Source organism: Apaloderma vittatum, unplaced genomic scaffold (genome assembly GCF_000703405.1).
Source record: "Apaloderma vittatum isolate BGI_N311 unplaced genomic scaffold, ASM70340v1 scaffold26246, whole genome shotgun sequence".
In the NCBI taxonomy this organism is placed as follows: domain Eukaryota; kingdom Metazoa; phylum Chordata; class Aves; order Trogoniformes; family Trogonidae; genus Apaloderma; species Apaloderma vittatum.
The window spans coordinates 1-14,919 of record NW_009723786.1 but is presented as its reverse complement, the minus strand read 5'-3'; the positions used below and the strand labels follow the sequence as shown (position 1 = coordinate 14,919).

At 42.8% G+C, this 14,919-nt stretch overlaps 1 protein-coding gene across 1 annotated transcript in view; it reads left to right on the top strand.

Annotated features, from left to right (window-relative positions):
* Positions 1-14,721, top strand: part of METTL24 (methyltransferase like 24) — a gene marked incomplete at its 3' end in the record, with an annotated part of 19,625 nt that extends 4,904 nt beyond the window's left edge. The window contains exons 3-5 of the mRNA XM_009872260.1: positions 83-222; positions 6,310-6,538; positions 14,626-14,721. Coding sequence (XP_009870562.1) covers positions 83-222; positions 6,310-6,538; positions 14,626-14,721 — 465 coding nt within the window. The remainder of the gene's footprint in view (positions 1-82; positions 223-6,309; positions 6,539-14,625) is intronic.
* Between the last annotated feature and the right edge of the window lie 198 nt (positions 14,722-14,919).

Below are 14,919 nucleotides of genomic sequence, written 5' to 3'. Positions count from 1 at the left end.
TTTCCCCAGAAGACAAATTAAGAAAACCCAACCAACAACTAGCAGTCATGTCTTAAAATGAAACACCCTTTGATTTCAACAGATTTCATGTGAACACATGAGCCTGAACAGCCTTAGAGGGTACTCTGAAACCGCAAAAAAGCCCTGGTCGATCTGTCTTGATGAGAGGTTTAGCCTCATTCATCGAATCAGAAGCAAGCAATGCCGTCTCTATTCCCTTGGGTAAGTGTTCTCTTTGAAAGATAGCAAATTGTTTCATGACACCTAGCTTCAAAAAGCCCTATAAATGCAACATAGGCTGCAACAAGGTTGTCTTTTAAAGTACAGACTATATTGGGATGTGTTTATTACCTGTTGATGCATTTCTGCAGGGAGAAACTTTTCTCCATGAAGGTCTTTGTTTTGCTTTGCCTTTCTAATATCAGTATGAAAACAAATCGCTTGGTGGTGAATATTGAGTGATAGTTCACATAGAGGAAGATGGAAATTAATGAGATAAATTGAGAAGCCTACAGCGTCTTCCCTGAGCAGAAATGACTTGCATAATTGCTGGGTACTTCAGCAGCATTACTTATAAAATTTCATTAACTACCCCTGGGACAAAATAGTGCATTTCCATGTGAGCGTGTGTTTGCTGAGCGCTTCAGGGATGTCATGTGCCAATGTGATGATAATAAAAGCAGCTGTGGCTTTATTTTAAAATGTTTCTGGTGTTTACGATGTTTACAGCATTTGAGATTGAAGTTTTCACTCTTCACAGAACAAGTGCTTTCACAGGTAGTAAATCCACAAATGCAACTTGTTTTCTAGCTAATAAAACTCTGCTTCCCAGGAGGACCAGGGAGGTCAGTCCTCAGAATTCGTCAGGCCACTGGCCTTTTGCATTACCCATCAGCGCACACTTGCATCGGGAGAATGATCGCTGGGACCTGGAGCTTGTTTCACACAGATCACCGCATCGCTGCTGCCTAATAAAACTGTCTTTCCTGTCCTGGGAGCCAGCTTTAGGTTAGAGGTGTATTGAAAGGCTTCATCTCCCTCGAACCAGCGCAATTTATTTCTGTGGTTTTGCTGCTGTGGTTTTACTGTGTCTGGGTGGCATTTCTCAGCGATTAGCACGTGGCAGTTAACACCAGTAATTAACATAACATAGATGTAGCATGCGCTGCAGTCAAAGAGACTCTTTTCTGTTAGTTTGGGTGGGCTTAATATTTGGATCAATCCTATATTGAACTGTAATGACCAAAATCCTTGGAGGCTGAGGGGCTTCTAGGTTTTATTCAGCTGCGTTGCTCTGTGGCAGAACAACAATAACATTCCCCTTAGATACGGGTCACGCATATAGAGAGCAAGCTCCTCTCAACTACTGTTGCCTCTCATTTTCTGAATGTTATTTGTATCTACTTCAAATTATACTTACCTGGTTTTAATGCAAAATATAGCTTTCTGTGATTTTTTTCCCCACAATTTTTGAAATTCCTGTGAAAGTTAGGAGAGATGCTATGTTATCTCATGCTCAGGTCCAGACTTCACCTGCTTGACGGTACCACTGGCTCATTGCCTGAGGCTTCATCTAATAGTCAGGAGGGAGAGGCAGGCACATTCAGGTGGAAAATCAGTAAAGCCAAATAATGTTCTGGAGGTAGGTATAGCTTTCCTTTGATTGTAGAGGAAGTCTGGAGTAATATGGCTGCTGACTTTAGATGTTTTACTGAAGTACTCAAAATTCTGTGGAATTAATCTAGACCTTACTCTTCAAGTTACACAATCATTAATATTAGACCTGAGCTCCTGCATTAATGTTTCCTCTTGCCTTTTGCTGTGGACCAAGTGTGGGCTAAGAATGGTATTTTTGTTGAATTGGCCATTAGTGCAGAGTTGGTTTCATCCGTGCTGAGAAACACAGATTTGGCAAAAAGCTGACCAGCACAAAGATGACTTGCTAATGGTTTTGAAAAAATTTGAGCTAGTATGTGTATATCAGTGCTTTGTATGTGGTGCTGTTTTGGGTATTGTACAGGGATCCTGAATGCCAGATTTACTGTACTGGTGGAACAGTAGGGCTTAGCAGAGATTGAAATTGTTGTTGGCTCTCCCATCAATCATCAGTAAGTACCCAACCATGATGCATCACATGAAAGAGGTGAAAAATAAAAGACAGTCTTCAATCCTCCAGTTTACTTCTCCAGCCTTTGGAGCTTGTTACTGCGTAATTCTTCTCTGAGACTCACTTCCTTTAGATTATGACAGGCAGAAAAGTACTTTTGTTCTGAGTAAGACAAAAATCCCCTTTAGACATTTTTTTTATCTCATACACTTCATAAAGAGCAAAGGGGAAGCAGCTGTTTCCAGTGAAGAACATTCACTGTGGAAAGGGTAGATGGAGGACAAATGTGAAAGTTCAGGACGAGTGTTACTGGGGATCCTGAATTAAATCCACATATCATTAAAAATGGAACAAAACGTGGTGCTTAGACTTTGCCTTCTTGAATGCAGTAGAAGAGGTTACTTGTGAATGGAAGCAAGCAGTGTCTGAAACATCTGGATTAATATTAGTTGCTTACACTACTGGGAGGAAGCAATGCTTTTGCTTGGGGGACCGGAATTCCCAGTATGATACGTAATTGCAATATGCATTAGCAAGATCTAGTTGTTAATGCTAAATCTGCTTAGATTAAACTAACTGTTACAAACACCACAGGCAGGCAGTCAAGCTGGGATAATATAAATGAATAGGATTTCAGAAATTTAGCAGTTGAGGTTTAAAGAGTCTTGCTGCAAAACTGTATTAAAAGCCCTTTCAGGTGGATCTTAAAGTGTAGGGCCTTTAGGGTCCAGGCAGAGAATGCTTTGTTTTCTTTTTCCACCCAAGCTGCAGAACTCGGTTATCTTCCTTTGAGAAAGAGTGGGAGGAGGGGGAACACGGAAAGGGAAAGCTGGACCTCAATGTGCCTTTTTTTACAGCTCTGCCCTGTGGGAGCTGCAGGTACGAGGCCGGATGAGCTACAGGTGTGCGCTAGAGCCGTGCTGAAGGAGACAAGAGCAGCTTTTGTGGCACCTGCGCTCCAGGATGATGCGGGGGCCGGTGCGATGCTCCGCAGGTTCAGCGCAAGCTGCAGCCCAGCGTTCACTCCCAGCGCAAGGCTTTGTGTGCCGTGACCCTCGGCGAACCCTGGGAGCAGGGGACAGCCAAGGGACACTGCTCCCTGCTGTGCTGCGCTCTGTGCCGGGTCAGCGTCCCTGCCCTGCTGCCGGGGGCAGCAGCGCCAGCGAGCCCTCCCTTCCCGCTGGCGCGCAGGCTGGCATTGTGGGTCCCGCAGGAGCTGCTCTTGCTGCTTTTGGGAGCCCACTGTTACCCCCAGCGCAGGGCACTGCGTGCGGCTGCCGCCTCTGTAAGAGAGCTCTCTTCCCCTTTACAGGAAAAACATATTTTGCTGTTGCTGCAGGCAGCAGCTGCTCCTGATGGTGGGGTAGGGCCTCGCTAGTCTTCTGTGACCTCCATGTCTTTCTTTTAAAATCATGATGCCTTTCTAAGTGGCACAAAATCTTTCTTAGGAGACCTCATTTGTTTACGTTTTTCATGCTGTGTTATCCCTTAGCATGATCACATGTGAGCCAGGAATTTTTCAAACCACTTCTTTTGGAGATGACCTTATTTTCTCTCCTAAATATTTATTGTTAGTCAGACATCTCTTCAGGCATAAATTTGAGCTGCTGGCTATAGAGTGCCAGAAGATATATCAACACCTTCTTCACCCTCATCTGTATTTTGCAACACCGTAAACCTCCCTTTGCAGTCCACGTGAGTAGCAATCTGTTTGGAGGCAGCCTGAGATTTGTCTACATCAGAAGCATCTGGCCCTCTGGACTGTACCAGCTGGTGTGGTTAGAAGCGTGCCGTGGATGCGTGTGTCCATTGGTCGCTGGCATGCTCGTCACCCTAATGCTTAAACTGTCCCAAACAACTCACATGTTGTTAATTTTTTAGCCAGCTTCTCATTCCTAAGGGATTACACTGGTCTTTGTTCATGAGTGTCCCTTCTGTAGAAAGCCACATGCAAACAAATATGTCAATTCACTTGGTTAACTTCTGAACTTTTTTCCTAATGTGTGTTGAATATATTAAAGAAAAAAGCTCCTCTCTTTTCCTCCTACGTGGCTGTATGGGCTGGAATCCTGTGAAAAAGAGTTTTCTTAAAAGTGCCCTGGGCTGGTTTTGCAAACCCTGTCTTCTACTTTTCCAAGATGCCTGAAGGGGAAGATGACTGAGGAGAAAACTATCTAATAGGGCATTGTTACACTATGCTTAGCCAGTATTACAGCAGGTGTTATATCATCCCGTACTGGTAACTTCCAAGCTCTTCCAAACATTTCTTCACGAGTAGGATTCATGTTAGTTTACCAGTATGTCATCTGTGTAAAACATTTACTGTTGGCTTAATGCAGTACCATAGTGTAGCATGATTTAAAATGTATTGCATTTTACATATGGATGCAAATAGCCAGAATTATTTCAGACTCAAACCATTTCTAGGGGCAATTGTGGTGTAGCGTAGCAGGTACTCTGACAGTACATCTAAGAGTACTGCCCTGTAATGGTTTGTGTATGACAGATAAATGCCATGTTGTTGTTAGTACACAGTGGATGTTCTCAGTCGGGATTTTTAAGAATCCCTGTTCTCTTCCCAGCACTACATGTGTGCATGTCCAACAGCATAATTCTGATTAAGTTTAAGGTTTAGTGCGTGATTTGAACCACATTTGAAACAAGCTTGGAGGATTAGAAATGAAGAGGACATCCTATTTTACGCGGTCGGGAAGGCCTATGGTCCAGTTATGATTAAAATGGTAAATACCAGAATTTGTTAGTTTTAGGGTACCCTGTGTGAACAAGTGGGCTGTAGGAATTGGGAATATGGCACAGCCTTGTAAAGTACATCTTCTTGAAAAGACAGAGACTGAGATAATACTGCTGTATGATAAGGCTGTTAATTTTTCTTCTTCTTTGGGGTCTTTGCCAAATTAGCAGCAATCTTTCTCTTAATTCTGTGTAAAAACTCTGCTGCTCTTTTGAAGGGGTTATTCTGAAATTTGTTTTTTTTAATCTGTGTATTCCTGTGCACGGAGAGAGACATATGGTTCTTGTGTCTTGTGCCTATTGGTGGCCATTGTGGCTTATCATTTTAACACCAGATTATAGACATGGTGGGAGATATGCCCCTTTTTTTTTTACAAAAGAGTATTGTATAAATTTTAAATGTATTTCCTCTTCTGCTTATGGCTTGGTTATTGACAGTTTGTGCAGTGGGGACTAAGGAAAGTATTGTAATCTTGTCAAGAAAAAGCAAATTGAATAGAGGAATAATGACAGCACAAAGGTTTGAATATTTCTTTTATTAATTAATTATGTTGACTTCTGAGTTAAGAAAAAGCTCTTTGGGAAGGTTATCAGACTGGCTAAAAGTGATTTAGCTATTGCCTTGATAGCAGCCCATCATTCTAATTTTATGTTGTATATTGGAAGGAACTTGAATTTTCTTGTGAGGTTCGTTCATCCAATCCATTCCAGTAGTTCCATTCTGTAAGTTCAGCCTGGAAAAGAGAAGGCTCTGGGGAGACCTTATAGCGGCCTTCCAGTACCTGAAGGGGGCCTGCAAGAAAGCTGGGAAGGGACTTTTTACAAGGGCCTGTAGTGACAGGACAAGGGGAAGTGCTGGAAGAGCATAATTTTAAAATAGAGCAGCGTAAATTTAGACTAGATAAAAGGAAGAAGTTCTCTACTGTGAGGGTGGTGAGGCACTGGAACAGGTTGCCCAGGGAGGTTTTGGATGCTCCATCCCTTGAAGTGTTCAAGGCCAGGTTGGATGGAGCCTTGAGCAACCTGATCTCGTGGGAGATGCCCCTGCCATGGCAGGGGGGTTGGAACTAGATGATCTTTGAGGTCCCTTCCAACCCAAATCATTCTATGGTTCTATGAAATTCATTTAAATTTTATTAAAGTCAGTTATGCATGTGACATTGGGAAAAAAATACACAATCCTTTAAATTTCCTTTATCTAACTCCTTATTCCAAGTATTACTCCAGGTATCATGGCGGACCCTTGGCTTTACTTCTGGTTACCTTGTCAGAATTGGGATTAGACTGTGCTCGGTGTTGTTGATATATTCCAAGAAGGAACACAACAGCTCTTCCACATTGCTTCAGAAACAAATAGGCATTTTGCCTTCTTTTACTGTGACTCCTCAGAATGTCCTACTCACCAGTAGTTCTTTTGGCAGCATGAGTAGCTACGTCTTTTTTTCTCGTAGGCTAAGCAACGATGACAACCAGTTCGAGGTCAGCATGGCCAACAGTGGGTGTGAGGTGCATCGCTTTGACCCCAGCATCAAGTCAGCTCACATTCAGAAGAGCCGGCACCTCTGGTATCATCGCCTGTCCATTGACTGGAGGGATCCCAATCCAGCCATTGCTGCTCATAAACTTCACAGCAACACAAAGAAGTTGGGCACGATATTGAATGAATTTGGACATCAGAAGGTAAGGACTCGGGGGTCAAGTTTCTGACTGCAGGATTAAGTGTTGAGAAAGCTACAGAACTCCTTCCTTGCCGTCTCAGGAATTTGGGCACTTTCCATGGTTATCTCCTGACTATCATTCTTCAGCAATGCTTATAATGCATTTCTTCTAGGGCTACCTTTTCCATCTTGCCTTTCCTGTGTGCTGATAACAGCCACCTTGATTTTAAATTGCTGCCCATATTTTAAATACTTTCCTCCTTCTCCCTTTTCCCTTCAGTGAGCTGGTGACATTGGGTGCTGGTATTTTCAGTCCTGTGGAAGTTCTGTTTTTGCTGGAGTATGAGCGCTAAACTATTTGTACAGCCAAGTTTATAAAGAGAAAAAAAATATTTGCACCAATAATTAGAAGAGAAGAGGTAATGGATGGTTGTTTACATTTTCAAGGTCACTGGTCCTAATTACAGTCATCAACAACAAAAACATCCTGTTTTGAAATTGGCAGCAATCTGTGGTGTTTTTTTAACATTTTCCACTTCGTTTTTAAGGAACTATAAAGGCATTAGAAATCTTAAAGTCTTGTAGAACTGTTGCCAGATTACATTTGAGGAAGTTTCTTAGGTTGCTTTTAAGAGAATTTTTCCTTCAGAGGATATACAAACATGAATCCAAATGCTAATGTACTTCATTGCCTGCAGCTAGTTCTGCTTGTCTTCGGTTTGTTTTTTCGTGGTTTTTTTTTTTTAAATAGGCAGTCTGCGCTAAGGAGGAGCTTTTCTGTAAGATTTAGAAAGCAAGCAGTGCGATGTTTGTTTGATTTGATATTATAAAATGCAAGATGTCCTTTTCAATTCAGTTCTTGCTTTTCTTTAGTATTTTCGTTCAGCTCTGCTGATTGGACCATTTTGAATATAAATGCAGAAAAAAGCTGTTTCCTACTTCTTAATCATACTATAACTATACTAGGCAGTGCATTAGTGAAACATCTGGGTTTTGAGGGCTTTCCTTTGGAGCATGCCTTACGTTGATTGTTTTGATTTTAGAAGAATTAGTCTCAGGGCGAATGATTAATGACCTGATCCGGAAAACGCATGTGAGTCTTATGATATACCAAACCTGCTCAGAACAGTAAGTTCTCAGGTTATCACGGTAATAGAGAGTCATCGTAAGACTTTCTGTGAATGAGAAGGGCGTAGCTATGAATTCTGAGTACGTAACTTTCTGGGCATCAAGTTGTCTGATATGGAAACAGCTGGCTGAAGGGCAGCCAAGGAATAGAACATACATGTAACACCCGCAGCAAGGCTTTCCTCTAGCTGTGTACACATGGAATAGGATTTGGTTAAGTGTGTTGGCACATTATGGACAGTGTATAAAGCCTCTTGCTCTGTCAGCATTTGAGTAGCTCTCTTGTGGAAAACTATGGCATTAGTGAAGTGAGCAGCTGACTTTGTCCCAGTGAGGATCAAGCTGTTACACACTCTGCAGTCTTCTATCACTTCCTATTTGTGAAACACCTGAGTGGGCTGACTCTCCTCACGTTGTTCTGTTTAGGTTTTCTTTAAATTGGAAGGGAGGCTGAGTTGTATGTTGCATAAAGACACAGATAAGCTCCAATTTATGAAGAGGATGTCAAAGTTAATACTGTGACATTAAGATTTTCATTCTTCCGGTAAATGTGAGTGGAATGTTCCTTTGACTGAATAAATAAGTTAATTCAAAACAGTTTCACAGAATATTTTCCAAAGCACTTTTTTTAATTAGGAAGTTAAAACATGCTATTCGTCCCATTCTTTTTAATTTAAAAAATCCTTCCGCCTACCCTCAAAGTGGTTCCATTCCCACTTCAAGGCAGGAATTCCAGGCAGCTGCATTTGAAGTTTATGTCTCATTTTCTCCTTGCTTTTATTCTTTAAGACTGGGACTTGATCCAAGACCCTCCAAGTGATTGAGACTGTTTCCACTAATGTCAGAGACTTTGGATGGTGTTGATGAGGAGAAGACAGCTGAGGCTTCCTGGAGTTCTTGTCGTTGTAGTCTTGAAAAGAAAACATGCAATTTGGGGTTTTGTGTGCAAATGAATCAAAGAACTTGGATGGGTTCATTGACACTCTGGCTCAGAGGAGAGCACACCTGCTCTTCTGCAGTCAGCACTGGGATCTCATCCATAGAAAGGGAGACCCATCCGGATATTATGGCAAGAAACAAACAGGTTTTTGGTGTTAGGGTGGATTTGAGGAAAGGTTAAAAATACTCAATCTTTCTAATTGACTATGTGTTGTAACAGTCTTCAGTTCTCTGAACAGTGTAAATAGCCTGGAGGTAGAGGACTTATCTAGTACTATATTAAGATGAGGCTGACAAAGGCAGCATGTAGTCAGAGTATTTGGGGGAACTGTTAGAGTGTGAAATCCTTTAAGCCCTGGAATAATCTCCAGAGGATATAATGAAAGTCTTGTTTCCTGGTACACAAATCTAACCTGAAAATGTACTGGTTTATCTTCTGAGAAGAGCAGTATTTTACTGGCCACAGGAAGGGATGAAGATGTAAAAATTGAACTTGTTCATCTTCCCTCCTCCCCCTCCTCCCATTTTTTTTCATAAACATGAGCATTCGGTAGCATCAACAGTGGAGAAGAGAGAGAAAGCCACAGAATGCACAGGATTTTCTTTCTTTTTGCAGTGGAGTTTAGCTTTGTTGAGGCTTTCACTAGGCTGAGGATGCTACAGTGCTGATGTTCCCCATGGACTAGTAACAGGAAACTTCTTCATACAGTGTCACTGGGTAATTCAAGTCAGAAGGGATCTTGAGAGGCCTCTAATTCAATCCCCTGCTCAAAGTGAGGCCAGCTGTGAAGTCAGACCAGGTTGTTCAAGTTATCCACTTTGGTCTTGAAAACCACTGAGTTTTCTCCAGAATGCAGACCCCACAACTTCTCTGGTTCATCTATTGTCCTGCTTAACTGTCCTTATCATGAAAACTTTTCTGTTACATCCAATCTGAAAGCCCCTAATTTCAATTTATGCCTGTTGTCTCTTGTCCTACTTCTATGCACTGTTGAAGAACCTGTCTCCACTGTCATGATGACCTCTTTGTAGGCTCTACAGGCTGGTGTTAGTACCGCCCCCCGCAAAGCCATCTCTTGCCTGGGTTGAACAAGCCCTGCTCCCTCAGCCTCTTCTTGTGGGGCAAGTGTTCCAGTGCTTGACCATTTTGGTGGCTCCCGGCTAAACTCACCTCAGTTCAACATTGTCAGTCTTGTGTTTTGGGGACCAAAAATTGAATGCACTCTCACAAGTGCTGGGCACTGGGAGTTAGTCACATCCCTTCATCTGTGGGCCATGCTACTGCAGCCTGGGGTACCGCTAGCCTTCTTTGCACTATGAACGCCAAGACCTTTCTGCAGAGCTGCTCCCCAGCCAGGCAGGAAGGCAGTCCCCAGCTTGTATCATTGCAGGGGGCTGACCTTCCTCCCCAGGTGCAGGACTTGGCATTTGTCCTTGTTGAATTTCATCAGCTTCCTGTTGGCCCATCCCTCCAGCCTGTTTGGGTCCCTCTGGATGGCAGTTCTGCCCTTGAGTGTGTGTATTGACTGGTCTTACCAATTTGATGTCATCCACAAGCAAGGCAAAAGTATCATCTGACACCTCCTCTAACTAACTGGTAAAGATGTTAAATAGGACGAACTGTAGTATAGACCCTGTGGCACTCTACTTGTAGCTGAGCTCCAAGTAGAGGACAATCCATTCACCACTGTCCTCTGAGCCCAGTCATCCAACTGGTGTCTTAATTAGGTGGTTTTCAGTTCATCCAGCCTATAACATCCTGACTGGGATACAAGACTGCTGTGGGAGACATTGTCAAATATATATCTCAGCACTCTTTTTGACCACTCACAGCTGGTTCCATGGGCTTTCAAGGGGATCATCAGTCTGAATTTCAGTTACAAGGGGGCCAGTCTCAATCAGATGTCTCAATAAAACACTCACCTAGTCCGAGCATAGATGTGCATTGTGTATCAGCGTCCTTCTTGGAAGCTTGCCATGTTCCGTGTAGCCCAGATTTTAGTATGTGGTAAAACCATCAGAGGAATGCCTTACTGAAATGCGAGCTCCCCCCTCCTCCACTCCAGCATTATTCACTCTACAAAAAGTCCTAACCCTTAACCAGAAATTCAAACCAAGCTACTACATGTACTCTGAATTCCAAAGGTTATGCTATAAAGCAAAATTAAAAACCTGTGACAGAAAGGCCCTGAGAAGCCAACAAGAGCTCATTCTGTCCTGAATGAGCATGTGTGAGTAAATCATGCATGTTCACACATGCAAACTCTTACTTCAGTGGTAGTTTTCCTTTTTCTGGAGCTCTGTAGGATTAATCTTGCGTGATGCCATCAGGAAGTGCAACGAATTTGCGTTCCTTGGAAGTATAGCTTAGCAGTGGATGAGATGGTTTCTTGGAAAACAAACTGATCTGGAAAGGAGAATCTGAGAATGCAAAGTAAACCCTTAATTTGATCAGGAAGTGCTCAGTGGTGTAACTTCCAGGGGATGGCAAGTTGTGTTCAACTGCTGCCATTCAAGTCAGCTTGAACAAATTGTGTAAGAGACCGAACTGTGTTATTGTTTATTAAGAAAAGAAATGCAAAGCAATCTTTTAAGTCCTGATTTTGATTTGAGGGCTTTAATTTACACTGGCTCTTCCTGAAGATTTTTTTCTGTGACAACTTGGCTAGCAGATGCCTGTTTCATTTTCTTGAACAGGCTTAGATTTAGGATTTCAAAAGGAAAAACCTCCTGCCTTTTACCTGTTATTTAATACTTGACATAGCCTCAAAACACTACACCCTGAAGCCATTTTGATTAATAACCTCGTCTCCTTGTAGGCAAGTAATTTATCACTTGCTTCTCTGCTGAAGCAGATACTGTAGAGACTATTTTGTGCTGCACTTTCAGTTTTGTGAAGACTGGTGTTAGAGAGCAAAGATGAAGGAAAATAGATTGTACTGTTTTGGTTTAAAATCAGCTCTGTTGGCAGCACACAAATAAATATAAAATAAAGTCCTGGGAAAAGTGCGTAACAGCTTAGTTGTGCATGGAGATTTGATTAACAAAACAAAACAATAACTCTCCAGGTTGGGAAAAGTCCATGTTCAAGTTTCGGAACAACCAAATCCATGCAATTACTCTACTGCGCGTACCTGTGGACTGCAGGGTTCAGACTAGTCTTCTGAATTCTTGACCCCACCTAGAAAAAATAGTTTGACTTTGATTATCCCTTGCAAAGGTAGATCTAGGTATTGCACAGGGAGCCTGGGGTTTAGATAGAGTGAATGACGTGCGCTGAGGGGCTACCGTGGCTGAATTCAGTGTGTGAGTAAATCAAGCGTGTTCACACATGCAAAACACACTGGTGTTTACAAACTCGGCTCAGCTGCCATTTTAACTCACAGAAGATCCCTCAGTACTGGCTGATGAGCACCTGCAAACTGGTTGATGTGGAAGGCTGAGCTTGGATTGAGAAGCTCAAATGCCCAGGAGCTATTGCAGGGAAGTGAGTCCTTGTCGCCGCTGCCGCTGCAGCCAGGGAACAGCCCCCTTTACCTTGCTGGTGCAGGGGGCACGAGTTCAGATCAGCACTCCACTGTGCTTGGCTTAGTCCCAGAAAGACTAGATTACACCAGATCTCTTGAATCACTGCATCGTCCAAATCCTTAAGTAAATGTTTGGAGTTCTGTCTTGAAAGGGCTTATTTTTTTTTCTTTGTTTTATTATCCTTGTGTGAGGCTTTTCCAGAATCTCAATTCTAGAAGAAATAAAACCTACCGTTTGTCTGATTTTTAGCCTCATTATTTTCACATCCAAGTTTTCTTGTGCAATCAGTGGTCTTTAGGCTGAAGTGGCCCTTTTTCTGCAGCTGTTATTTACCATCCGGATATATTTGTACCATCCAGATATGTTTGTGAAGAACAGCCTTTGCTTTGGTAGGGTTATCATGCCGGCCTCTCTCAGTCTCCTCCAATGTGAGAGATCCTGAATTTCCCATAACATCTTATTAGTGTTGTGCTGCCCCTCCGGCAGCTGGAGCGTCTGCAATCAGTGCTATTCAGAAGTCCCAGTGGGGTCTCTGCTAAGGCTCAGGCTGTGACCGCTTTATTCCCCTTCCTCCCCTGGAGATGTCTGCACAGCTACCGCTTGTCATCCCCTTTGCTTTTGTGTGGACACAGCAGACTGTCTCTTTGCTATATCAGTTTCCACATGGCACAGTAGAAAGAGGTTTTTTCCAGAGCACTGTTTTGTTTTTTTTCCAAGCCTAAGTGGCTGATCCTAGTCTATTTGTAGTTGGAGTAACTGCGCAGTAAAGTCTCACATTATCATTGGACCCTTTTGCACCGGGCAGGTGTAATATCATAGCTGTGAGAGCTTATAGCCTAAATAAATGACCTGCCAGGAGATGGAGGGACATGGAACTCGCCTCCATTAACTTAAATTTCCGTGTTTGAGATAGCTGTTGAGGACCTCGTAAACTCAAGGGGAATCTTTATGGTGCAGTTTTTCTCATTCAGGAGCAGATGTTTAAAAGAAGCTGGATGATGATGTGACTTGGACATCTCAAATTGCCTCCAGAAGTTCCTTTTCTTCTCTGGGGTCTATAAAGGGACAACTGGTTTGGGTTTAGATGACTAAGGCTGGATGAGCTGCATCCCATCTTGAGTGACGTGCCTGCAGACTCAGCTGTATTCTCAGAATCTGCCTGTCCAAGACATTGTCTGGGATGAGCATCTCTCTGTCCTGAGATCAGAACAAGTTCTGAAAACTTGTCTCACACACCTGATTTCAGTGCTGGCTGGGCTGAGAAAGAGGGCATGAGAGGCAGTGATAATGGGCACACTGGCCCGAAAATGTAAATTTTTTTTTTTTTTAAAGTCATCCCATTAGAGGGAAAGCCCAGAGTGCTGAAGACCATGTTACTCTACAATAAGCACCTGCCTTTATGAGTTCTTGCAAGACTTAACTGCCCATAACACATGCATTTAGTCCATTTGAGATTCTGTTTGTACATGCTGGGCCAAATTCATTCTCTGTGTAATGCGACCAGTTTCCTTGGAGTTACAGCAGAGCTGCAGTCTGAATGCTAACCATTCCCGTGTGTGAACCTTTTGCTTGGGGGTACATCAGTGAGTTGGTAAATTTTACACCGTTTGCTGAAGATGCACAATCAAACTGGTGCAGATATTTCCACCTGCAGCAGGAAATGCTGCCTTCTGTAACCCTGTAATGGTTGCACAAGTAACCTACAAGCTTCTGACACACAGTGTTTCTGTCCTGGATGTATGTATTTTTTAATTTTAGTGATAGTAAAATCAAGGTGGTAAGTGTTCTCTATTTGTTTAGTCAGTTGAAGCTACTGCTGCCTAAAATATTTTGATTACAGCTGGATTGAAGAGTTTGGCCGCAAGAACAAATGGGCTTGACAACCTCGTGTTTCTGGAAGCAAAGATCTTTGGACAGTGATTTACTGCTCACCACCTCTCTCCCTCTCTGTGTTGTACGCAAGAAATGCCTCATACACATTTGTTTATTGGATTTTTCTCTTGGTCCCTTACCTTTCCTTTTCCTCATTTAAATTCTCTCCATCAGGAGCATTTCTCAAGATATTGTTAAGAATAGTGGTGTTTCTAGGTAGCGACTTGAAGGTGCTGTTTAGTATGCAATTGCCAGGCATGGAGCAAAGATCTTTTTAATGATACCGTTGGCTGAATGTGGTGCGATCCATTGCCTTTTCTTCCCCTAGGAAAAGGGCTAGTGCAGTGCATGAATTGTAATGAAAGCATTTCACTGTTGAAATAGAACTTACATAGGTGATGTTTAAAAAAAAAATAGCACTTTCACAGCATATTTTTGTCTGCTATGCATGAGAAAGGAAGAAGGATTTTTTTTTCTTTTTTTTTTCTGGTTGCCTTTGTTGCCGTTGTTAAGACCCTTCAGAACAAATCAGGTATTAAAAAATCTGCTTTCCCTTGGCTTTACCAGAGGGCTGCACAAGCTGTGCCCAATTCCCAGCACAGTTTGATGCACTAACATGCTGTTCCACCTTCTTTTCGACAGCAGCAGCTGCATCAGCAGCGTACCACTATTTCAATGTCGAACACTTGCATTCAGAAGAGCACAGCACTCAGTCCAGGCACCGTGGAGTTACCGTTGGTATGCTGCTGCTGCTGCTGCTTCTGCTGCTGCTGCTGCTGTGAGAAACTGAGTGGCTGACACACCAGAAGGCTGTGCTGCCATCCAGCAAGACCCAGGCAGGCTGGAGAGTTGGACAGGGAGAAATTTTGTGAAATACAAGGGACAGTGGAGTCTTGCATCAGGGAAAGAACAACCCCAGGTTCCAGTATAGGTTGG